The sequence below is a fragment of the Polypterus senegalus genome, chromosome 9, assembly GCF_016835505.1.
Source record: "Polypterus senegalus isolate Bchr_013 chromosome 9, ASM1683550v1, whole genome shotgun sequence".
NCBI lineage: Eukaryota > Metazoa > Chordata > Cladistia > Polypteriformes > Polypteridae > Polypterus > Polypterus senegalus.
Genome location: NC_053162.1, coordinates 116,120,834 through 116,146,401, shown reverse-complemented (window position 1 = coordinate 116,146,401; position 25,568 = coordinate 116,120,834). Strand labels below are relative to the sequence as shown.

At 37.7% G+C, this 25,568-nt stretch overlaps 1 protein-coding gene across 1 annotated transcript in view; it reads right to left on the bottom strand.

The window, feature by feature from the left end:
- The window catches only part of glg1a (golgi glycoprotein 1a), a 247,916-nt gene that overhangs the window by 205,415 nt on the left and 16,933 nt on the right, over positions 1-25,568 (bottom strand). Inside the window, exon 2 of the mRNA XM_039762406.1 lies at positions 533-562. Within this exon, the coding sequence (XP_039618340.1) occupies positions 533-562 (30 nt within the window). The remainder of the gene's footprint in view (positions 1-532; positions 563-25,568) is intronic.

Below are 25,568 nucleotides of genomic sequence, written 5' to 3'. Positions count from 1 at the left end.
TATTGCATTTATTATCTTGCGCTCAATTTGAACTTTACTATTTCAAAATGAAAGAACTGAACGGTTGATTTCCATAATCCATATGACATGGATAAATAGCAACACAAGAAAAACAAGATGACATTAAAAAAAACTGCCTTACAACTATCCAGTGGTGCATATCCACTCACTATATATGCTGAAATACTCTTCAACAAGTCTCCTCCTTGGTTATAACTGAACCAAGCAGTGCACACGTGGCGCTTTACCATACAATGAAAAAACAATGAGAGCCATGCACAAATCTACAATAACTTGGGACAATATAGTGTAAATAGTAATGTAACTGGTGTTGTAGGCAGGTGGGTAGTAGTCAATAAACAACTGAAAAGCAGGATAATGTCTATACTTAGAAAATTCTTAGGATAAACAAATAAATTGGCTCTTAATTTTTCCCCACCGAAGTCTTCAATGACCAAGTAAAATACATTTATATCTTAAATTGTTGTGAAAGCACTAAGAATAAAAGCCAAATAAAAGTAAACATACTTACATGATTGCAGTCGGAAGAAATTTCTGAGTCCTAGGAAAAAAAAAAATATATAAGTATCAAAATATAGAAAGGAGAGAACAGTGCACATAATTTATACAAAATTATAAAGAATTGCTGTCGAGGATGATGTGGAAACCCACTGACTTAAGAGGAGAGAGTTAGGATTCTTCCAGTTTAGCAAAATAGGTCTGCGTGCCAATAGTGTAGAAAAGGCAATCACAGGTTGTTTGTCCTTCTCTGCTTTAAGCTCATCTGGAAGAACACCAAACAAAGCTGTTAATGGGATAGGAGGGATTGTGACAAGAAGGCTGTCTGAAATTTTTGTCCAGAATGGTGTTAATTTGGAGTAGACCCAAAACATGTGTCCCAGTGAGGCTGGCACTTGATTGCAGCGTTCACAAGTTGGATCTTGCCCTGGAAACATTTTGAACAGTTTTAAGCGAGACAGATGTGCTCGATATATATCATTTTAGGTTGAATAATTATATGCTTTGTGCATATAGAGTTTGGGTGAATTCTCTGCATTGCTACCTTCCACTCCTTTTCTGATATATTGAGTGATAGATTTTTTCCCATTGTCCTCTTGGATCTTTGAAAAAGAGGGACTGTAAAATAATTTTATATATTTCAGAAATGCTGTCTGAGTCCTCCAAACTGAGCAATTATTTTTTCCAGCATGGAGGAAGGTGTGAGATGAGGAAAATGAGACAGGGTCTTTTTGACAAAGTTTCTAATTTTAAGATAGTGAAAGAAATGTGTTGCTGGAAAGTTAAATTTGAAATGTCATTTTTCATAGGCTGCAAAGATGTCTATATGAAGATCTCTAAGCAATTTAAAGCCAAATGTTTTCCAGATATTAAAAACTGTATATGTTTGCGAGGGTTGAAATAGGTGGTTCTCATGCAGAGGTGCCACAGATAAAACATTCTCCATCTTAAAATTCTTTCTATATTGGATCCATATTCTGAGTGAGTGAAGCACAATTGGGTTATTAGTATATTGGTGATAACTTGCATTTATTGGGGCACAAAGCAGGGAATATTAAGAAGTACTGCAAGATTTTATTTCTATTCTTGACCAAGCCTGTGTATGTTCATCTATTTTTGTCCAGATTTTTATAGCTTGTATGTTTGCTGCCCAGTAATAAAACTGAAAGTTGGGAAAAGCCAGGCCACCTTCTGCCTTAGGTCTTTATAGGGTCGCTCTTTGGATACATGGATGTTTTGAGTTCCAAATAAATTAGGTCATGGTGGAATCCAATTGCTTAAAAAATGATTTATTTATGCTTAGGAAGGATATTTATCTTAACAACGTTAACTCTTCCAGCTAAAGTAAGATGAAGGGTTGACCATCTATGCAAGTCTTGCTTAATTTTCTCCATACAGACGGCGAAATTTTGTTGATAAAGTGCTTTATATTTACTTGTGATATTTACCACTAAATATTTAAACTGATCTGCGATGATAAAAAGGGAAAGTGTCCAATCTATTATTATATGCTTGAGAACTCACTGGAAAGAGCACACCTTTATTCAAATTAATTCTGATACCAGAGACCTTTTGAAATTCTGTAAGTGCTATTAAGACTGTAGTATTTTGTGCGTCTGATATACAGTGGGATGCAAAAGTTTGGGCAACCTTGTTAATAGTTATTATTTTCCTGTATAAATCGTTGGTTGTTACGATAAAAAATGTCAGTTAAATCTATACTAATAAAAGGCAAAGCCCTCACTCACTCACTCACTCACTCACTGACTCACTCACTCATCACTAATTCTCCAACTTCCCGTGTGGGTGGAAGGCTGAAATTTGGCAGGTTCATTCCTTACAGCTTCCTTACAAAAGTTGGGCAGGTTTTATATCGAAATTCTACGCGTAATGGTCATAACTGGAAGCAGTTTTTCTCCATTTACTATAATGGAGATGAGCTTCAACGCCGTGGGGGCGGAGTTTCGTGTGACATCATCACGCCTCCCACGTAATCACGCAGTACATAGAAAACCAGGAAGACCTCAAAAAGCGCTCAAGAAAACATGCATTATATAATTGAGAAGGCAGCGAAACAATAAGAAGCGAGCGAGTGACATATACAACCATATTCATGAGTTCTGCTACTTCGGAAACAAAGCACGATGTTAACCTACACTTTAAATTAAGTTCATAGACAGGCTGCGCTGGCGTTTGTAATTTAGTGCCTGCCCATATAAGGCCGTCCGTCAGCGGCAATCCAATAGCAAACTGCAACGGGTAAATATTCACGGGTGAAGGACTGTGCTTATGGAGAGGAAGATGAGATGGTCAGGGTGGTGTTTGACACAAACTCAGCGAAACTGCGAGAGAAAGTTTTAAGTGCCAGGACTAAGGTAACATTAAATACAGCCATGGACATAGCACGAGATGGCACCAGCACAGCTGGGAACCTTCGATGCATGTACACCGAGTGGCTCACGTGAACTGGCGCAGTGCACAGATAAAAGCAACAGTTCCAAAGAGCTGAACAAAACCGAATTACACAATTGAAAAGGCAGCAAAAATATGAAGCGTCTGATAAGCATATTCATAAATCCAGCTACTGTGGAAACAAAGCACACGGTGGAAAAAGTCAATGTCCCGCTAAAGGAAGACAGTGTAAAAAAACCCGTGCATGCAGTGTGTCAGGTCTCAGATAAAGAAGAAGACGAGCTGTTTATTGATGCAGTAAGAAACAAATCGATGAATGAAACCTGTCATCTTTACAGCGATTGACAAACACGGAATGTAACTTGAACACAACACATCCTACAAATACGAACCTGATTGAAAGAAATAATGATAATCAAATCCTTGATGACAGCAACACTCAGTAACACTCACAAAACAAATACTGTATATTGACAGTCATGTTACGTTATTTTTAAAATGTTCCCTTTTCTTTTCTAGCTTTTTAACACACTACTTCTCTGCTGCGATCTGCGGGTATATATATATGTATATATATATAACCCGATCTACATACTCGAATAATGGATACTTTATTCGCCATCAATGATTGTTTTGGTAAAGCCATACTCAGTGTATTCATTAGATGAGCGGTAAAAAGTAAGGCGAGGGAGGATGACTAATTGAGGCATGCAGGCTGTAGTGCGTCAACTCTATCTGAATTGCGCGATCACATTTGAAAAATATATCTTTTCAAGTTCTATTTAGTCCATATGTGTCAAACTCAAGGGCATCGGCCACATCCGCCCGCGTAATTATATCCGGCCCGCGAGATCATTTTATATACTGTATTATTGTTATTAAAGCTCGGGTATATGAAGCGCTGGTAACACAATAAACTACAGATCCCATAATGCAACGCTAGCTCACACGATGCTGAAGAGAAAAGTTGATTCTGAAAATAGAGCCTTTAAAAACCGATGGGAGGCTGAGTATATGTTTACTGAACCCATGTGTCTCATTTGTGGAGCTATTGTGGCTGTAATTACAGAATTTAATCTAAGACGGCACTATAAAACAAAACATCAGGGTAACCTGAAAGACCTGAATGCAATGCAGAAGATACAGAAAGCAGAAGAATTAAATAAGAATCTGACACTTCAGCGGACGTTTTTACCCGTGCACAATCACAAAGTGATTTCAATTGAGGCTGCTTTTATGGGAGACACAACCACTTGCCCCACTTCCCCTGTTACCAAGTAATGTTAAACCAAGTCGTCACTACGGTGTTCCCAAATACGCACTTTGCTGATAAACTGAGCGCACTGAGTTTGCACGGCGCTTTGGTGACTTTGAAGAACAAAAAGTCCGTCTACATGCGGCTCGAACCTTGTGCATGTTTGGTAGCACATATCTGTGTGAGAAGCTCTTCTCAGTGATAAAGACTAACAAAACAGCACACAGGAGTCGCCTCACTGATGAGCACCTGCAATCCATCCTGAGAATCTCCACAACACAGAACCTCACACCAAATAGAAACGAACCTGTGGCCAAAAAAAGATGCCAGGCGTCCAGCTCTAAAATGACATATGAGCAAAGACAACTGAATGATTTGATTTGTTATTGCTGAAAGGAACACATTTTATTTATATTTCCAGGTTTTGTTATGCAGCATGTTCATATTTGAATTTGTATAATTTTGACAGGATATATTTTTATGGAGAGCAAAATCTTTTGGGATATTTAAAATCTAAGTTTATTTTTTATAAAATATAAAATTACATAAGAGTAAAGAAATTTGAATGTTTGTTCTTTTAACGTGTACTTTATTTCTAACTTGTATAATTTAGACAGGATATATTTTTATGGAGAGCAAAATATTATAAGTTGTTTAAGGTTTGAGTTGATTTATTCACGAATAATATTCCTGTCTGTTTTTACCATTCCTACCAAAGATATTTGTCGACTAAATAAAAATTCCTTCTATTTAAAATTTAAATAGAACTTGAACAAATCGATAGTTCATAATATCCACGCAGACTTGCACGTAAGAGCGGGAGTTATCCGTTTTAACAAGCAGCGTATTGCACTGATACGAAATAGCTGTGTGTGTGTATATGTAGATATATATATATATATATATAGATATATATATATATATATATAGATATATATATATATATATATATATATATATATATATGTATTTGTGTGTGTGTATATATATATATATATATATATATATGTGTATTTGTGTGTGTGTATATATATATATATATATATATATATATGACAGCAACACTCATCACTCACAACAGTGACAAAACAATTACATTGACAATCATGTTACGTTATTTTCAAAATGTTTCCTTTTCTTTTCATTGCTTCTTTAACACACTACTTCTCACAAGGGCGGGTATTTTGCTAGTATATCATATAGGAGATACACACAGTGATATTTGAGAAGTGAAATGAAGTTTATTGGATTTACAGAAAGTGTGCAATAATTTTTCAAACAAAATCAGGCAGGTGCATAAATTTGGGCACCGTTGTCATTTTATTGATTCCAAAACTTTTAGAACTAATTATTGGAATTCAAATTGGCTTGGTAAGCTCAGTGACCCCTGACCTACATACACAGGTGAATCCTATAATGAGGAAGAGTATTTAAGGGGGTCAATTGTAAGTTTCCCTATTCCTTTAATTTTTCTCTAAAGAGTAGCAACATGGGGGTCACAAAACAACTCTCAAATGACCTGAAGACAAAGATCGTTCACCATCATGGTTTAGGAGAAGGATACAGAAAGCTGTCCCAGAGATTTAAGCTGTCTGTTTCCACAGTTAGGAACATATTGAGGAAATGGAAGACCACAGGCTCGGTTCAAGTTAAGGCTCAAAGTGGCAGACCAAGAAAGATTTCGGATAGACAGAAGCGACGAATGGTGAGAACAGTCAGAGTCAACCCACAGACCAGCACCAAAGACCTACAACATCATCTTGCAGCAGATGGAGTCACTGTGCATCGTTCAACCACTCAGCACACTTTACACAAGGAGATGCTGTATGCGATAGTGATGGTGTTGCAGAGGAAGCCTTTTCTCCGCCCACAACACAAACAGAGCCGCTTGAGGTATGCTCAAGCACATTTGGACAAGCCAGCTTCATTTTGGAATAAAGTGCTGTGGACTGATGAAACTAAAATTGAGTTATTTGGGCATAACAAGGGGCGTTATGCATGGAGGAAAAAGAACACAGCATTCCAAGAAAAACACCTGCTACCTACAGTAAAATATGGTGGTGGTTCCATCATGCTGTGGGGCTGTGTGGCCATTGCAGGGACTGGGAATCTTGTCGTAAAATCTAAATCGTAACCTTAGATCTTCAAATGAGTGTCTCCTTATAATTCCAAAAGCTAAACTTAAAAGAAGTGGTGAGGCGGCCTTCTGCTGTTATGCACCCAAAATCTGGAATAGCCTGCCAATAGGAATTCGCCAGGCAAATACAGTAGAGCACTTTAAAACACTGCTGAAAACACATTACTTTAACATGGCCTTTTTATAACTTCACTTTAACTTAATACTGATACTCTGTATGTTCAATTCTTCATAATAACTATTCACAGTGGCTCCAAAATTCATACTGACCCCTACTCTCTCTTCTGTTTCTTTTTCCGGTTTCTTTGTGGTGGCGGCCTGCGCCACTACCACCTACTCAAAGCATCATGATGCACCAACATTGATGGACTGAAAGCCAGAAGTCTACGTGACCATCATCATCAGGTCCTTCCATGAAAACCCTAAATACAAAGAGGACTGTTTGACTTATGTTAGGTAGATTGCCCAGAGGGGACTGGGCGGTCTCTTGGTCTGGAACCCCTACAGATTTTATTTTTTCTCCAGCTTTGGAGGTTTTTTGTTTTTCTGTCCACCCTGGCCATCGGACCTTACTCTTATTCTATGTTAATTAATGTTGACTTATGTTTATCTTTTATTGTGTCTTCTATTTCTCTATTCGCTTTGTAAAGCACTTTGAGCTACATTTTTTTGTATGAATATGTGCTATATAAATAAATGTTGATTGATTGATTGATTGATTGTCAAAGTTGAGGGACGCATGGATTCCACTCAGTATCAGCAGATTCTGGAGACTAATGTCCAGGAATCAGTGACAAAGCTAAAGCTGCGCCGGGGCTGGATCTTTCAACAAGACAACGACCCGAAACACTGCTCAAAATCCACCAAGGCATTCATGCAGAGGAACAAGTACAACGTTCTAGAATGGCCATCTCAGTCCCCAGACCTGAATATAATTGAAAATCTGTGGTGTCAGTTAAAGAGAGATGTTCATGCTCGGAAGGCATCAAACCTGAATGAACTAGAGATGTTTTGTAAAGAGGAATGGTCCAAAATACCTTCAATCACAATCCAGACTCTCATTGGAACCTACAGGAAGCGTTTAGAGACTGTAATTTCTGCAAAAGGCGGATCTACTAAATATTGATTTCATTTCTTTTTTGTGGGGCCCAAATTTATGCACCTGCCTGATTTTGTTTGAACAATTATTGCACACTTTCTGTAAATCCAATAAACTTCATTTCACTTCTCAAATATCACTGTGTGTGTCTCCTATATGATATATTTAACTGACATTTTTTATCGTAACAACCAACGATTTATACAGGAAAATAATGACTATTAACAAGGTTGCCTAAACTTTTGCATCCCACTGTATATAGTACCATATCATCTGCATATAGAGAAATTTTCTTCTCTGATAATCCCCCTTTATCTGATAAGCATTTCGACAGTGAACTGGTGGTGAATGGCGACTGCAAATAGCAGTGGTGACAAGGGGCATCCTTGTCTGGTACCATGTTCTACTTTAAAGTAGTCTGAACAAATGTTGTTAATATAAACTGAGGCTTCTGGATTGGTATATAGTAGTTTGATCCACGCACAAATATTCGGGCCAAACCTAAATTTCTCTAATATAGTAAAAAGGCAGTTCCATTCAATCATATCAAATGCTTTTTCTGTATCCAACTATATCATCATCTCTGGGGTGTTTGACTTTGCTGGTGAATATATTACATTAAACAGGCATCGGAGATTGGAAGCTAAGTGTCGGCCTTTAATAAATCCAGTTTGATCTTGAGATATTACCGAAGGCAGCACTTTCTCCATCCTTCTAGCTAAGACTTTGGAGAGTATCTTAACATCATTATGCAGAAGTGAAATTGGTCTGTATGATGCATACTGTAATAAGTCCTTATTTTGTTTAGGAAAGATGGTGATTAATGCTTAGCAAAAAGTTTGAGATAGAATTTGATTGTCTCTAGCTTCTGTAAATGTTGGTAATAAGAGGAGAGCTAGCTGAGTGGAGAATTTCTTATAAAATTCTACACGGTAGCCATCAGTGCCTGCCGTTTTCCCGCTTTGAAGTGACTTTATAGCATCTAGTAATTCTGACAGCGACAAAGGTTTATCCAGTTCCTCTGCACTAAAAGTACCTATTTGTGGTATCTGTAATGTATCTAAAAATGCATTACATTGTGTGTTGTCTTCTTTAAACTCAGTAGAATATAAGGATTTATAGTAGTCTCTGAATGTGTGCATTAAATGTTTATGGTCAATGATTTTATCTCCATTTGTGCTGGTGATTGCTGGGATTGCATTGCAAACTTCTTGCTTGTGGATTTGTTGAGCTAAGAGCTTATTAACTTTCTCTCCGTGTTCATAATAAATGATGTCTTGATTTAAAAATGAGTTGTTCAGTTTCTTTATTTGTTAAGAGGTTGCGCTCTGAATGCAGTGCCTGCCTTTTCCTATGAAGAGCCTCACTTGGACATGTGGCATTCTCTTCATCTATTCTAGTAATTTCGCTGGTTAGCTCTGATATCTTATTGGTTTCTAATTTATTTCTGTCAGAAAGATATGAAATAATCTGTCCTTTTAAGAACACCTTTAGAGTTTCCCCAGAGTATTCCTGCAGAGACCTCTGAGGATGTATTTGTCTCTAGGAAAAAACTGATTTGTTTGGATATAAATTCTGTACAGTTCTCCTCTGCTAATAGAAGTGGATTAAGATGCCATCTGCGAGATGAGTGTGTGGGGCCTAATGATTTTAGCTCCAAGATCAAAGGGGCATGATCAGAAAAAACAATAGTGTTGTACTTGCGAGATTTAATCTTTGGCATGAAATTATCATTCATAAAGAAATAATCAATTCTTGAGTAGCAATGATGCACTGGTGAGTATGTTCTTGAGTTTGGGTTTAGAAACCTCCAGGGGTCTGATAAGTTGTGGTCAGTTAAAAAATGCGTAATTGTCTTTGCAGTGTTAGATGTCATCCCCTGTGACAGGAGATCTAAGAGTGGATTTAAAACACAATTAAAGTCCCGAGCCATTATAATTTTATGAGTGTTCACATTGGGAATGGATGTAAATACATTTTGCATGAATTCCCTATCATCGACATTGGGTGCATAAACATTTATTAAAATCACTTTACATTTAAATAAATTGCCCATGACAATCACATATCTCCCTTTAGGATCAGATACTATATCTGATACCACAAATGACTGTTCTATGTATGAGAATTCCCACACCTCTAGTTTTCATTGTAAAACTGGAATGGAAAATTTGGCTAGTCCAGTCTTTTTGCAGCCAGAATTGAGCCTTGCTTAGTAGGTGAGTCTCCTGTAAAAATACTAATCTTAGCATTTAAACATGTTAGGTGAAAGAATACTTTCTCTCTCTTTAATTCATGATTCAGGCCTTTAACATTCCAGCTCACAAAGTTAACTGCCCCATCATGGAGACATTGATTCTAAATTTTTGATGTCATTCTGTAGTCTCAACTGGAACTGAGACAGCTTTAACCTTAATTTCCAACTTTCCCCAAGAGATATTGCCGTGCAACTTGTTACGTTGGTAGTTATCATTATAAGGATTAAAATAATAGATTAGATATAACTTGCTCTCTTCCCCCCTCCCTTATCCCCCCACCTCCCCATTTTGTGAGGCTGTACCCCACTTCAAAGAGTCCCGGTCCACTGACATACCCAGAGACACAGCACATCCAAAACAAAACAAGCCCCCCCCCAGCAGCGCCATTTGGGGATTAAAAAGTAGAGATATCCATTGCCGATAAAGTCTAAATACTAGAAGCATAAAATATAATATTTCAAGACTGTTAAGACAGGATGACTAAGACAGTAAACCCAGGGAATGGTGTTAAAAAGTGGCCCTGGATAAGCATAGTAAGCCCTAATGCAATAACAACAATAACAATAAACCAAGGGTATGATGTTAAACAGTCTCCTTTAGAATAGTTAAAAATAAACCAAAAAAAAAACCACAAAACAATACTGCTTTAATTTAACTTCAATTTCACTCAAGTCCTAAAAGTAGATAAAGAGAAACCAGTTAAATAAATGAGACAAAAATATTATACTTGGTCATTTATTTATTGAGGAAAATGATCGAATATTACAAATTTTTGAGTGGCTAAAGTATGTGAACCTGTAGGATTAGCAGTTAGATGGAAGGTGAAATTCGAGCCAGGTGTTTTCAATCAATGGGATGACAATCAGGTGTCAGTGGGCACCCTGTGTTATTTAAAGAACAGGGATCTATCAAAGTCTGCTCTTCATTTCTTCATTTTCAGTGGGAATTGTTCGGGTGATAGATTATTTCAGCCAGGAGAAGGAATAAAGCAGTCTAAATACTTTAGAAATGGCAAAATTTGTGTTGATGAGCTGAACATACAATGCTAAACTTAACACGATCTAAGGAAGAATAGAATATGTTAAAAGTAACATGCGCTATGTAGTCCAATTTATTTCAAAAGCAACACGTAACCTAACAAAATACTCATTTCATTAAAGTAAATATACCTGCAGTATTACTATTTCAGCAGTACTGAGTGTAAGGCTCCTTTGCAAAGCTCAAACACATAGCCAAACAGAAGAGTTTGCTGTGTGTAGTCAGGTAATAGAAACCTATAAATAAATCATCTATTTAGCTAAACATGTTTATAAAACACTACAATATCAGAAACACCATGCTTATTTTCAGATTCATGGTTGCTGATGATGAAAACATTTAAGGTTGCTGTTAGATGAGAAACAAACTGCTGAAGAAATGCTACAAAACACTCGGAACCTATTTAATGCAGCAGAATTCTTTTAGATTAACCTTATGTGTTTGGTACAAAATACTAAATCATCACAACTTAAAAACTATCAATTGAAAAATGAACATTTGTCATTCATTGCAAACTTTTTTTTTTCCAGTGACAGGATTTTTTTTAGCATGTCTAATGTTGCTGCATTTGTAGCTACACATTTATTTAAGAATTATAACTTTCTCTGCAAAGTGGTGAAGCAAGTCAGTAAACCCCTAACATTAAAAGGTGCAGAGAAATGTGAAAATGTACAAAAAAAAAAAATCCACATTTCAAGACTTTTATAGGATAAATCCTGGTGTGCTTCAGTCCTCTTCTTGTCTATTATGAAGAGCTTTTAAACTACCAGCAGGAGTAAGGATTAGAAAGAAAGGCCATTATCATTTTTGATACATGTCACGATAGTATTTGTGTGCAATATGAGTAAACGTATACTAAATAGATTCAACTACCGTATATATTTACGGATAAGTTCTTCCACGGATAAGTCGGGACTTATTTTACCATATAATTGTTGGTATTTTACAACGTCGGTCATATAATCGAATGCGGAAAATTCATGCTATTGGTCCAAGAGATTATGATTTGCTAACGCCCACCTGAAAGAGTAGCCATGGTGCACACTGCCTTTTTTTTCTCTCTAAGTGGGTGCGGCAATGCACTGTATCAGTGCGTGCTGCTAACACCTCTCTCTCTATTGTGCCTACATGACCACACAGTAATACCCAAACTATTCCGAAGCAACATTTGCACGGATTTGTGTTTTTTGCATCTCACACCCTCATACGCCTTTATAGTAAGAGCATCCCTTATCTACAATGGAGCATTCGATCAGAAGAAAATATGAAGCTGGTTTTAAATTAAACATCGTTGAAATTGGTAACTGCACTGCTGTAGCAAAATTCAATGCTTTTGAGAAACAAATGCGAAATTGGAGGAGGCAGGAATATGAAAAAAATAAATTTTTGAATGGGCGTATAAGTCGGGGTCTTTTTATGATCGATTTTTACTTATACGTGAGGATATACGTTACATACCTCAACAATTAAAAGCATTCAACCTCTTGTTTGATAACAGTCCATATTGTATTTTTATCCTACTTGTACCGCATTAAAAATACAAAATATTCTGTAATTGAAGATATGCCAGTAAAACACACACTTATCATAAAATTTATCAAGTTTGATCTGGTACTTGTGATGACGACTTTCATACAGACATTTTTGATAAATGCATAAGTCTATTCAGTTTCATCAGCCTTGTGGGATAATGGATTTTCAAAAGATAGACACACCATCTAAGGAGCGAGGGAGCTCGAATTATTTGTAACAAATAGTTCAAGAATAGCACAGATTTTTTGGCACTTCCCAACTACAGATTTGCAAAAACAACATCTTTACATGCTGTTAGTTGAAGCCGTGCATTAGTGGCATGACTAAAATTCTATATCACAGTATTTTTCAACATTGTACCGGTTTCATGGTATGAGACGGAATTTTTTTCCCCATGCACGAGTTAACCACATTTTCCACGGCAATTACTGCAGTAGACTGCCTAAGAATAACTTATTCCACTGTCATGAGAATTGTACAAAAAGCATTTTAATGTGCACACAAGTATTAATACAGGCTTGAATGGCCCCATAAAGTGATAGTTTTCAAAGAGGGGGGCACTAATGGAGAAGGAATCACATTGCATGAAAGTTGCTGTCAAAATATAAAACCTTTTTATTGAACAAATTTTGCAGAAAAAAAAAAACTAAAAAATGTTGACAACAAATTGTCAACCATCCAAAGAGGCATTTAAACTTAGTAAAATATCCACAGGTGCTTGTCAAAAGTTGTATTGCACTGGACATGTCTTAGAAAAGGAACAATTGGTAAATTTTTTGTAAACCAACTACACTTTCTGTTAATGTTAAGAATCTCTGTCCATTAACACGTTAATTCAAACGTACGTTTTTAAACAACTTTACCATCATTAAACTGCATAAATTTAATTTAAACTAAATAATAACAATAAAATAAATAATAGTGCAACTTCCAGTAATAATACTATTACTTCAAAACTTCAAGCCCAGGTACATTTTACATTATTCACCGAAATAAAATAAAACAAGTGCAACTTGGTGATGACATCGTTACTAACTGAACCATCATTAAGGCAAATTGCATTAATATGGACCTTGCTTCAAGCTAAGCTACAGTATATACATAAACAAGGAAACTACAACTTGCATTTATAATTCTATTTGTGGTATAGTGGGTCCGCGGGGAGTTGATGAGTCGATTGGGGCAAGTCGCACCCGATCGTTCTTAATTGCTTCGGCGTATTATTGTGGTGTGTGAATAACGTGCTGCGTCTACGGAGGCGTATATTTATGGGCCGGAAGGATAGGGGAAAGGAAAAAAGAAACGATAGAACACAAGGAGGTTAAAGAAGGGAAAAGGCAGTCATGGGAGACTATCCAGACACCAGGAAGGAGAAGGCAGCATGAGCTGGGGCTCTGTGAAGGAGCGAAGGCTTAGGCGATCTAGGGGCTGGTTCACCCCACTGACTAAGCGAATAGAGTGGGGCGAGCGATATGTAAGACCTTCCAATGGATCTGAGGAGTGACTGAGTGAGTGCAAAGAAAGATGGGATGTGTGCCGACCTTGGACAGTCTGGCTGTGCAGTGTGTCGGGAGTCGGCAGAAAGAAGTTTGTGCTGCAGAGGCTCCGCTGGCAACACGAGTGAGGGGTGAGGCGGGGAGACATAAGGTGGTGTGCTGCGATCGGGAGAGGAGAGAGACTGCATTTTAACGGATTTATTTATTGTGGATTTTATCCCCACGTTCCACTGGCTTAATGGATTTGCTATTTGGGTACTGTATTTTTCTAAACACTGCACAACGGACACATTTGGTTTTACTTTGACCGTTTTTAACAAAAGCACTTGAGCACTTTCCACCATCCCCTGGCTTCAATGAGATTTCTCAGCTCATCTGAAAAAAATAAAATAAAACAAGTACAACTTGGCTTGCAGTATTACAGTATTATCCAGTATTATAGAAACAGTATTCACATATTTGAACATAATGGCCCACATTCGAACTTTTAAAACCAAAGTATCTCCAGACAACAGACACGGCACCTTTCTTCATCAAAAGTTCTTCTGCGTCATCATGTTCAACATTACCGTCTGCTACAGCTTCCGTTTAGGAATGTTCTCTGTACATTTTCACCGCTCAGTACCTCCACTAACGCATGTACTCTGTTGCATGCATATTTTGCAGTGCAGCAGTGAAATAGGTCCCCCCCTTAAACAGTTTCCTGTTGGCCACATTCTGAACATTGTTTAGGCTATTTAAACCGATGTTCCAGTATAAGAAAAATCCATATCGTAACAAAAATAAAACACGGTTTTTGGTATGAACCGGTATACCACGCAGCACTACCCTGCATTGCAAAGTTAACACCCTGAAGTAAATGCCTGAGCAGTCTGAATCAATTTGGCTTTTTGCTTTGGTAAGGGAATCTATGTAAAATGCATTTATCCCAAGCCGTATCAGTGGCATTAGACAATGCAATTCAAGCTTTCCAAACATCACATAAAATTAAAAACACTGACCCATTCCAACACTAAGAACACAGGTCAACATAAAACTGAAGCATACTAGTTTATACACAAAGAGCAGCTAAACAAAATACACAAACTGTAAATTGCACTATCTGATAAATTCTCTTAATTAATCAACTGCATCTTTCTGATGTGCATCACTCGGGAAGTGCCTCTGGCTGTTGTCCAGTTGCCTGCAGCCAATCATCACACAGGAATATAACACAGGCCCCAGGGACAACCCACACCTCTCTCAGCATAGTTCCCACATTACAGCACACTGCTTGCAGATGCATTACACAAGACATGCACACGTTTCCTCTATATCAGACTGCTGTTCATGATATTATGAAAAAATCTGTGCTTTGAAAAAAGAATTGTTTTTAACATCACTTTAAATTTTAAGAAAAACAGGATAGACAACATGTAATACACCAAAAAAAAAAAAAAACAAAGTTTGTAACAAATACGCTGAAATAATTAAAAAATGGCTTTTGTAACACTGTGCATGTGATGTTTACTAACCCTTAGCAGCCCATGATGATAACCCAAGAGTACAATTCATGGAACACCTTAACCTTTTATTCTTCTGTTTTTATAACGGTATTTAAAAACCCTTTCCTAAACATTATGTACTATGGGTGTTGTCAGTGGCCCTAGTCAAAACTATTTGTTCAGCATTTGTTTCGGGTGCCATATAAAGAATGAGCTGCTAACTCACTACAAATGTGTTCACCACTGTGCAGTTTTTTATAGAAGCAAGATTACAACACCAAAAAAAGAAATTGCATTATTAGCAAAAATTACTATACTTGGTGTTTTCAATATCATCATGCACATGTGTAATTCAAGTGACAAAAACTGAACACAAGTCGTATGTATACATTTAATTTTACATATGCCAAGCAGTAAATTTAATCCAGGTTATTTAGTGTCACAAAAAAGCTAGTGATTTTTGCAGTAGCATTTGGTGTAAGGCAAGAAGCAATCATGGTGGAGAATACGGTTGTTCTATGCAAGGCAAAATCACACAGCCAAGCAGAAAAACAGTGCACTGCATGCAATGCACTAACAGGAAAACTGTAAGTAAACTTTAGTTTTAATCTAGTTATTTACTATGCAAATTTTGAAACAGTATGATCTTGTGCCACAGCAGGTAGATTTTATAAATTGAATCAATCAATCAACATTTATTTATATAGCACATATTCATACAAAAAAATGTAGCTCAAAGTGCTTTACAAAATGAATAGAGAAATAGAAGACACAATAAAAGATAAACATAAGTCAACATTAATTAACATAGAATAAGAGTAAGGTCCGATGGCCAGGGTGGACAGAAAAACAAAAAACTCCAAAGGCTGGAGAAAAAATAAAATCTGTAGGGGTTCCAGACCAAGAGACCGCCCAGTCCCCTCTGGGCAATCTACCTAACATAAATCAAACAGTCCTCTTTGTATTTAGCGTTTTCATCGAAGGACCTGATGATGATGGTCACGTAGACTTCTGGCTTTCAGTCTATCAATGTTGGTGCATCATGATGCTTTGAGTAGGTGGTGGTGGCGCAGGCCGCCACCACAAAGAAACCGGAAAAAGAAACAGAAGAGAGAGTAGGGTTCAGAAACAGAAACAGAAGAGAGAATGGTCAGGTTCTCAGGATGAGGATAGAAAATTGTGTTCATAAGCAACAATGTTGACTAAAATTATATATACAGAGCTCTGTAGTATAAACAGGTTATTAATGGTTATCTGTGTTGCTTACCTAACCTGTGTGTGTGTATATGTATGTATGTGTTATATATCACATACATACATATACACACACACAGGTTAGGTAAGCAACACAGATAACCATTAATAACCTGTTTATACTACAGAGCTCTGTATCCAGCAGGCTAACAAAAGTACATTCAGATAAAAGAAACAACTGCATTTTACTGTATTTATCAAAAGACAAGGCTCAGATTAAAATTGTGAGCAGCAAAAGTTAATAAATAAATAAATAACCACCAAGGTAAGAGTTATAGCATCCCCTCTGGCAATTGTTTTTCTGAAGTTGCAATGCTTTTACTTTATTATAACTTGAAATGATTTTTCCCCCCCTGGAAGAAATCCATGACAAGTCTGTGATGTTTACTGGTATATTTAGTTCATTTGAAATTTTGCATTGTAAAATGCAATTGAGTTAACAGGAAATTGAAACAAAGTAACAAATCTTTTGATTGAGAACAAAGCAAATAAAGTCTGAGTGTAAGCAAAGATTTATTATATATTTGCATTGTCAGCTGCTTAAAAAAAAAACTTACTGAAGAATAATATTTAATGGATTAGTCAACCCCATTCAACTTTGAAATATCAGAAAATCCTGGTGTTTTGATTTTCAAATTTTTTTCCCCTCATTTGTCCAAATTTTAAAGCATGCTGTGTGAAATCACTTTTTTGTTTATGTTAATTCTCTGTTTTGGAACTCTTGTATGCAACCTTTGTTGTGTTGTTTCCAAAGTATCTTAAATGATCAATAAGACTTTGTTATTGCTTAGCCTGTGGGGAAAAAAATCCAGAATTTGAATATGAACTGAACCTACACCGTAACCAGTAAGCTGCATCACCATTGTTAACGTATCATTCTAATATATGACATATTGCGATTTCTTTCACATTTTAGGGTTTATATAATTAAAATTACTTTATCTTCAAAAAACAAATGAGAAAATTTGTCATTTGCAAATTTGTATTTAGTAATAAAAAAATGCCATTTTGCTCATCCTGCTAACTGGCATAATTGCAGCACTTTGAAGCACTACATGAATATTATTTTGGTATTAAGAAATGGCTCAGCTCATTTGTAGAAAAGCCAAACAGCCACTTTAAGAGTTGTGTCTTTACTTTTACTTGCTAAAACTGTTACTATTTCCAATGTAGATTTTCCTCAAAGTCCTCTATGCAGAACAGTGAGTACATGGGAGCTTTCCCCCACGACCATAAAAGTTAGAAACCAGTTAGAAAATTAATGCCTTTATAGCTGTGGCTGTGCTTGATACAATCCAAGAATGAACGTAAAGTCCTCATTCCTTTATTAGGAACTGTGCAGGACACAATATTAAACAATTAACCATCTCACAATCATTCTGGCTCCTCTAACAAATTCATGAAACTATTTGCCTTAAAGTGAGAGAAAAGGAAGAGTTCGCAGTGTGGGAAAAAGTTTCAAAATTTAAAGAAACACCCTTAAAAACTTACAACTAATCGTGCAGCAGCGCTAATTTAATGACACTTGTCAAACACTTGACTTTATTGAAAAGAAACCCTGAAAAAGTTGCAACTGATCGTGCAGTGGCACTATTTAATGACACGTGCCTAACTCATTTCAGAAACATTCTAAAAGGTGAGGACTAAAAGCTCCTTGGATAGGTTTCGATTGAAACGCAATGTGAATGAAAGTGACGAAAAGAATGGCAAAAAAGAAAAACATTACTGAAGAAGAAAATTAAGTTAAGCAAAAGTGAAGTGAAAGAAAAAAACATTACACTAATCGGCTTCGCCAACATCTGTTTATTTCTTTAGATTATCTTTTATGTATTAGGTTTTATTTTGTTTGTATACAATATTTGTTCATTATCTATACTAATAAACGGCAAAGCCCTCACTGACTCACTGACTGACTGACTGACTCATCACTAATTCTCCAACTTCCCGTGTAAGTAGAAGGCAGAAATTTGGTAGGGTTATTCCTTACAAAAGTTGGGCAGGTTTCATTTCGAAATTCTACGCGTAATGGTCATAACTGGAAGCTGTTTATCTCCATTTACTGTAATTGAGATGAGCTTGAAACCCGTGGAGCCGGAGTTTCGTGTGACATCCTCACACCTTCCACGTAATCACGCAGTACGTAGAAAACCAGGAAGAGGCCCAAAAAGCGCTGAAGAAAACATGCATTATATAATTGAGAAGGCAGCGAAACAATAAGAAGCGAGCGAGTGACATATACAACCATATTCATGAGTTCTGCTACTTCGGAAACAAAGCACGATGTAAACCTACACTTTAAATTAAGTTCATAGACAGGCTGTCGCTGGCGTTTGTAATTTAGTGCCTACCCATATAAGGCCGTCCGTCAGCGGCAATCCAATAGCAAACTGCCACGGGTAAATATTCACGGGTGAAGGACTGTCCTTATGCAGAGGAAAATGAGATGGTCAGGGAGGTGTTTGGCACAAACTCAGCGAAACTGCGAGAGAAAGTTTTAAGTGCCGGGACTTCGGTAACATTAGATACAGCCATGGACATAGCACGACATGGCACCAGCACAGCTGGGAAACTTCGATGCATGTACACCGAGCGGGTCACATGAACGGACGCAGTGCACAGACAAAAAGCAACAGTTCCAAAGAGCGCTGAACAAAAAACAAATTACACAATTGAAAAGGCAGCAAAAAAATATGAAGCGTCTGATACATACAAGCATATTCATAAATGCAGCTACTGTGGAAACAAAGTACACGGTGGAAAAAGTCAATGTCCCGCTAAAGGAAGACAGTGTAAAAAAACCCGTGCATGCAGTGTGTCGGGTCTCAGATAAAGAAGACGACGAGCCGTTTATTGATGCAGTAAGAAGCGAATCGATGAATGAAACCTGTCATCTTTACAACGATTGACAAACACGGAATGTAACTTGAACACAACATAACCTACAAATACGAACCTGACTGAAAGAAATAATAATGATAATCAAATCCTTGATGACAGCAACACTCAGTAAAACTCACAAAACAATTACTGTATATTGACAGTCATGTTACGTTATTTTTAAAATGTTCCCTTTTCTTTTTCATAGCTTCTTTAACACACTACGTCTCCGCTGCGATACACGGGTATATATATATGTATATATATACCCCTATCTACATACTCGAATAATGGATACTTTATTCGCCATCAATGATTGTTTTGGTAAAGCCATACTCAGTGTATGCATTAGATGAACGGTAAAAAAGTAAGAGCGAGGGGAGGATGACTTATTGAGGCATGCAAGCAAAACCACAATAGCACACGGGCTCGATGTACAAAAAAATATATCTTTTCAAGTTCTATTTACTCCATATGTGTCAAACTCAAGGCCCGAGGCAACATCCGCCCGGCGTGTAATTATATCCGGCCCGCGAGATCATTTTATATACTGTATTATTGTTATTAATGGCTCAGGTATATGAAGCGCTGGTAACACAATAAACTACAGATCCCATAATGCAGCGCTTCTGCTGCCTTGCCGAACACTTACCACGTTAATCAAGTCTAGCTTATAATGCTGCAAGTTATTGCTAAGCTAGCTCACACGATGCTGGAGAGAAAAGTTCATTCTGAAAATAGAGCCTTTAAAAACCGATGGGAGGCTGAGTATATGTTTACTGAACCCGTGTGTCTCATTTGTGGAGCTAATGTGGCTGTAATTACAGAATTTAATCTAAGACGGCACTATGAGACAAAACATCAGGGTAACCTGAATGCAATGCAGAAGATACAGAAAGCAGAAGAATTAAATAAGAATCTGACACTTCAGCGGACGTTTTTACCCGTGCACAATCACAAAGTGATTTCAAGTGAAGCTGCTTTTATGGGAGACACAAATGCACCAGTCCAATTTGCCCATCTTTCCCCGTTGCCAAGTAATGTTAAACCAAGTCGTCACTACGGTGTTCCCAAATACGCACTTTGCTGATAAACTGAGCGCACTGAGTTTGCACGGCGCTTTGGTGACTTTGAAGAACAAAAGTCCGTCTACATGCGGCTCGAACCTTGTGCATGTTTGGTAGCACATATCTGTGTGAGAAGCTCTTCTCAGTGATAAAGACTAATAGTATATATATATATATATATATATAGCAAAATACCCGCGCCTCGCAGCGGAGAAATAGTGTGTTAAAGAAGTAATGAAAAGGAAACATTTTAATAATAACGTAACATGATTGACATTGTCATGAGTGTTGCTGTCATATATATGCCTGCCTAAATAAGTCACCCTCGCTTTGCTCTTACTTTTTTACCGTTCATTTAATCATGGCTAGTGGCGGAAAAATTATAAAATGGAAGGAGGATGGCTTTACCAAAACAATTACTGATGGCGAATCAATTATTCATAAAGCTTGAATTGGTGATCTGTTTTTCTATATTAACCTCATATTTTTTCATACTTCTTCTCAAACTAAGGTGGTGCGAGGGTAAAATGAATCGGGATGCACTGATCAATGTAATCGGTGTACCAGGAAATCATGCATTGACAAAAGCTCCCCTTTGCTTGTAATGCAAAGTGTGATTAAATGCATTATTTTTTAAGCGTTATGGAGCACATGCATCGAAGCTTCTCAGCTGTGCTTGTGCTAAGAAAAGGAAAGATTTTAAAAATAACCTAACACGATTGTTAATGTGACCTTTTGTAAGTAATGCCTGGAGGATTCAGTGTGGAGAAACTCTAGAGACAGCGTGTGTATTAACTTGTGGATTTTTCTGTGAGTATTTGGTGGCAGTCTGACGAAAAAGACGGCGTTAGCCGCGGAGCTCAGCTCAGAGCGAAATGAGATGAATGGGAGGGGAGATGATGACGTGACTCCCCCACCCGCCTTAACTGTCAATCCCCCACACAAACAGTCTCTCGGAATTTGCATAAGCACACCTCTTCACCTACAATTTTAACTTAGTTACAAAGTGATCAAAACTCTCGTTTATATCCTGCCTCCTTTCATTAAACTTGTATCCCGCATTCCCATGGGCATGTGAAACGCCAGCGGTAGCCTGTCTATGAACTTAATTTAAACTTTAAGTTTACACCGTGCTTTCTTTCCGAGGTAGCAGCACTCATGAATATGGTAGTATATGTCACTCGCTCGCTTCTTATTGTTTCGCTGCCTTCTCAATTATATAATGCATGTTTTCTTAAGCGCTTTTTGGAGGTCTTCCTGGTTTTCTACGCACTGCGTTGACAGTCAGTTCACGTGATTACGTGGGAGGCGTGATGATGTCACACGAAACTCTGCCCCGCCCACATCTTTCCAGCTCAACTCTATTACAGTTAATGGAGAAAAATACCTTCATACCTTCCAGTTATGACCATTAGGCGTAGAATTTCGAAATGAAACCTGCCCAACTTTTGTAAGTAAGCTGTAAGGAATGAGCCTTCCAAATTTCAGCCTTCTACCTACACGGGAAGTTGGAGAATTAGTGATGAGTCAGTGAGTGAGTGAGTGCTTTGCCTTTTATTAGTATAGATAATATATATATATATATATATATATATATATATATATATATATATATATATATATATATATATATATATATATATATATATATATATATATATATACACACACACACACACACCTACCTAAAGGATTATTAGGAACACCATACTAATACGGTGTTTGACCCCCTTTCGCCTTCAGAACTGCCTTAATTCTACGTGGCATTGATTCAACAAGGTGCTGAAAGCATTCTTTAGAAATGTTATTGATAGGATAGCATCTTGCAGTTGATGGAGATTTGTGGGATGCACATCCAGGGCACGGCTCCGTTCCACCACATCCCAAAGATGCTCTATTGGGTTGAGTTCTGGTGACTGTGGGGGCCATTTTAGTACAGTGAACTCATTGTCATGTTCAAGAAACCAATTTGAAATGATTCGAGCTTTGTGACATGGTGCATTATCCTGCTGGAAGTAGCCATCAGAGGATGGGTACATGGTGGTCATGAAGGGATGGACACGGTCAGAAACAATGCTCAGGTAGCCTGTGGCATTTAAACGATGCCCAATTGGCACTAAGGGGCCTAAATTGTGCCAAGAAAACATCCCCCACACCATTAGACCACCACCACCAGCCTGCACAGTGGTAACAAGGCATGATGGATCCATGTTCTCATTCTGTTTACGCCAAATCCTGACTCTACCATTTGAATGTCTCAACAGAAATCGAGACTCATCAGACCAGGCAACATTTTTCCAGTCTTCAACTGTCCAATTTTGGTGAGCTCGTGCAAATTGTAGTGGACAATCCTATTTGTAGTGGAGATAAGTGGTATCCGGTGGGGTCTTCTGCTGTTGTAGCCCATCCACCTCAACGTTGTGCGTGTTGTGGCTTCACAAATGCTTTGCTGCATACCTCGGTTGTAACGAGTGGTTATTTCAGTCAAAGTTGCTCTTCTATCAGCTTGAATCAGTCAGCCCATTCTCCTCTGACCTCTAGCATCAACAAGGCATTTTCGCCCACAGGACTGCCGCATACTGGATGTTTTTTCCTTTTCACACCATTCTTTGTAAACCCTAGAAATGGTTGTGCGTGAAAATCCCAGTAACTGAGCAGATTGTGAAATACTCAGACCGGCCCGTCTGGCATCAACAACCATGCCACGCTCATTCCCATTCTGACATTCAGTTTGGAGTTCAGGAGATTGTCTTGACCAGGACCACACCCCTAAATGCATTGAAGCAACTGCCATGTGATTGGTTGATTAGATAATTGCATTAATGAGAAATTGAACAGAGGGCTGTTCCACGAAGCGAGCTTATAAAATCGAGGATTATTTGTAATAGCCTCGCTTGAGTTAGCCTAACCGTTCACTTCAGGCTCATTGAGTTCCACGAACAAAATTCAGGTGTATTTAATCTCCGCTAATTCAAGCCAAGCTTGATAAGCGAGGCTTCGTCTGCGTCCACGCGATATAAAAGGCAGCCTTTTAATCGATGCTGGATAAGTAAGAATGGAAACTAAGGAAAGAGCTGCGTTTTTTACGGAGCAAGAATTATTATTACAAGCCTATGAGGACTACAAAGCTATAATAACTAGAAAGGGGAACACGAGCTGTATTATCAAAGCTCGTGAGGCTGCATGGCAGAAAATAGCTGACAAGTTAAATGCGTAAGAACATGATTTTAGTAACTTTTCTGTTAAGGATGTCAAACTATTTAACAACTAAATCAGAACAGTTTCAAGCCTTCAAAATGTATAGTCATTAAAATTTCCTTTTACATATGCATTTTGTTACCAGTTGTAAGGTACTTTAAGGTTATTTTAACACATTGATAAACAGGACAGCATGTTAATTATATGGGTTTATCTTGGATAAAAAGTGATATATAATTGTAATTATTAATAATGCTTGGTTTCAGGAGCAACATGAGTGGAACGAAAAGGTCCTGGCAGCAAGTGAAGAATGCGTCATTATTGGCATACGCTCCTGCTGCAGTATTGCCACATTATGCAAAACTGCACAGGCTACTACAATGACACACGCTCTGTCTGGTGTAACTCTGAGATGCCGCAGGCAGTTAAACCTGGATTTTAACTGTCCAAATGTCATTTCAATGCGTGCCCTTGTCTTACAATGGGCATGGTTGAAATGTCTTTCTGCTTGTGTTGCAGGATCTGTATATGGTGTGAGAATAAACGGTAGACATGGGTATCCTCTGTCACCAAGCAGCACACCAGGAAAAATTCCTATAATGGAAAGTAGACCCATTAGACTGTAGTATAATAAACTATAGTATATTTGTGAATTTTAGTTGACTTGCCTTGTCTGAGGCTTTGAGCCAGTGAAGACTCGCGAAAAATTCTGGCATCATGTACTGATCCTGGCCATTTTGCCACAATGTTTGAAATTAGATGTTCTGCAGTGCATACCATCTGAAACATTTTAGGAAATGGTAATGACATACATTGCTAATGTTGGACGACTACACTTTCACCTCTTGTATATAAATGTGAGATATTATCTGTACTTACCTGTACATTAATACTGTGATATGATTTGCGGTTTATATAATCAGGCTCTGTTGGACCTGCTGGAGCCTTTACCCTCACGTGTGTACAGTCAATGGCTCCAATGACGTTAGGAAAGCCTGACAAATTAAATTCAGTTACTTATCAGGTAATGATTTATGTGCTGTAAATGAGTAGATGTTTAAAGATTAAGCACCATTAATTCCAAAGAAAGTTTCCTTAATGGCAAGAATTCCTCGGTGGCCAGGAAAGGTAATGAATATATTTAAAAAGGACTTTAATGCAACGCAAACCTTCCTGATTTCACGGCACACTGTAGCTTTGCTTAAATTTTCAGCATCCCCCACACTGTACAGAAATGAACCACTGGCAAAATAACGCAAAGCGATACACAAAGACTGTGCAACCGTAAGGGCTTTAGAGCGACGTGTGTTTTTAAAAATGTAAGGTTCCAATAACCGACACAAATATGCAATACTGTGTCTACTAAATCTATAGCTTCGTATAAATAATCATCCGCAAAATGCAACGGATCTATCCTGGGCGAAGTAATGGTGGAACCTGTTGCCTTAAAGCTCTACGAATGAGCCTCGCTCCCTCATCAACTGGATTATGAATAAATGGGCACGCCATGGTTATTCATGTAAAAGCCTTCAATGCACTCCTTGTCATTTTATACTTTCTAAGTAAATAGAATCGCCTGCATGAAATCTGTAATAATTTTATATTGGAGGGTCGATGTGGGCGAAAGAGGGAGTGAACAGCAGCAGAATAATCCCAGCCCCGCAGAATGTCGTGCTGTGACATCACACGGCTTGTCCAATCATATTCATCAAGCTAAACTAAGCTTCACAACTAACCTGCCACGGAGCAGGCTTGTCCAAGAGCATATGTTGGCATAGTAATTAAGCGGAGCTTCAGGTTAGCCTCGTTAGTGGAACCGAATTTCGAGAAATTAAACCGGGATTATCGAAATAAACCTGGATTTTGAGGTTAGCTCGCTTCGTGGAATAGCCCTCAGGTGTTCCTAATAATCCTTTAGGTGAGTGTATATATATATATATA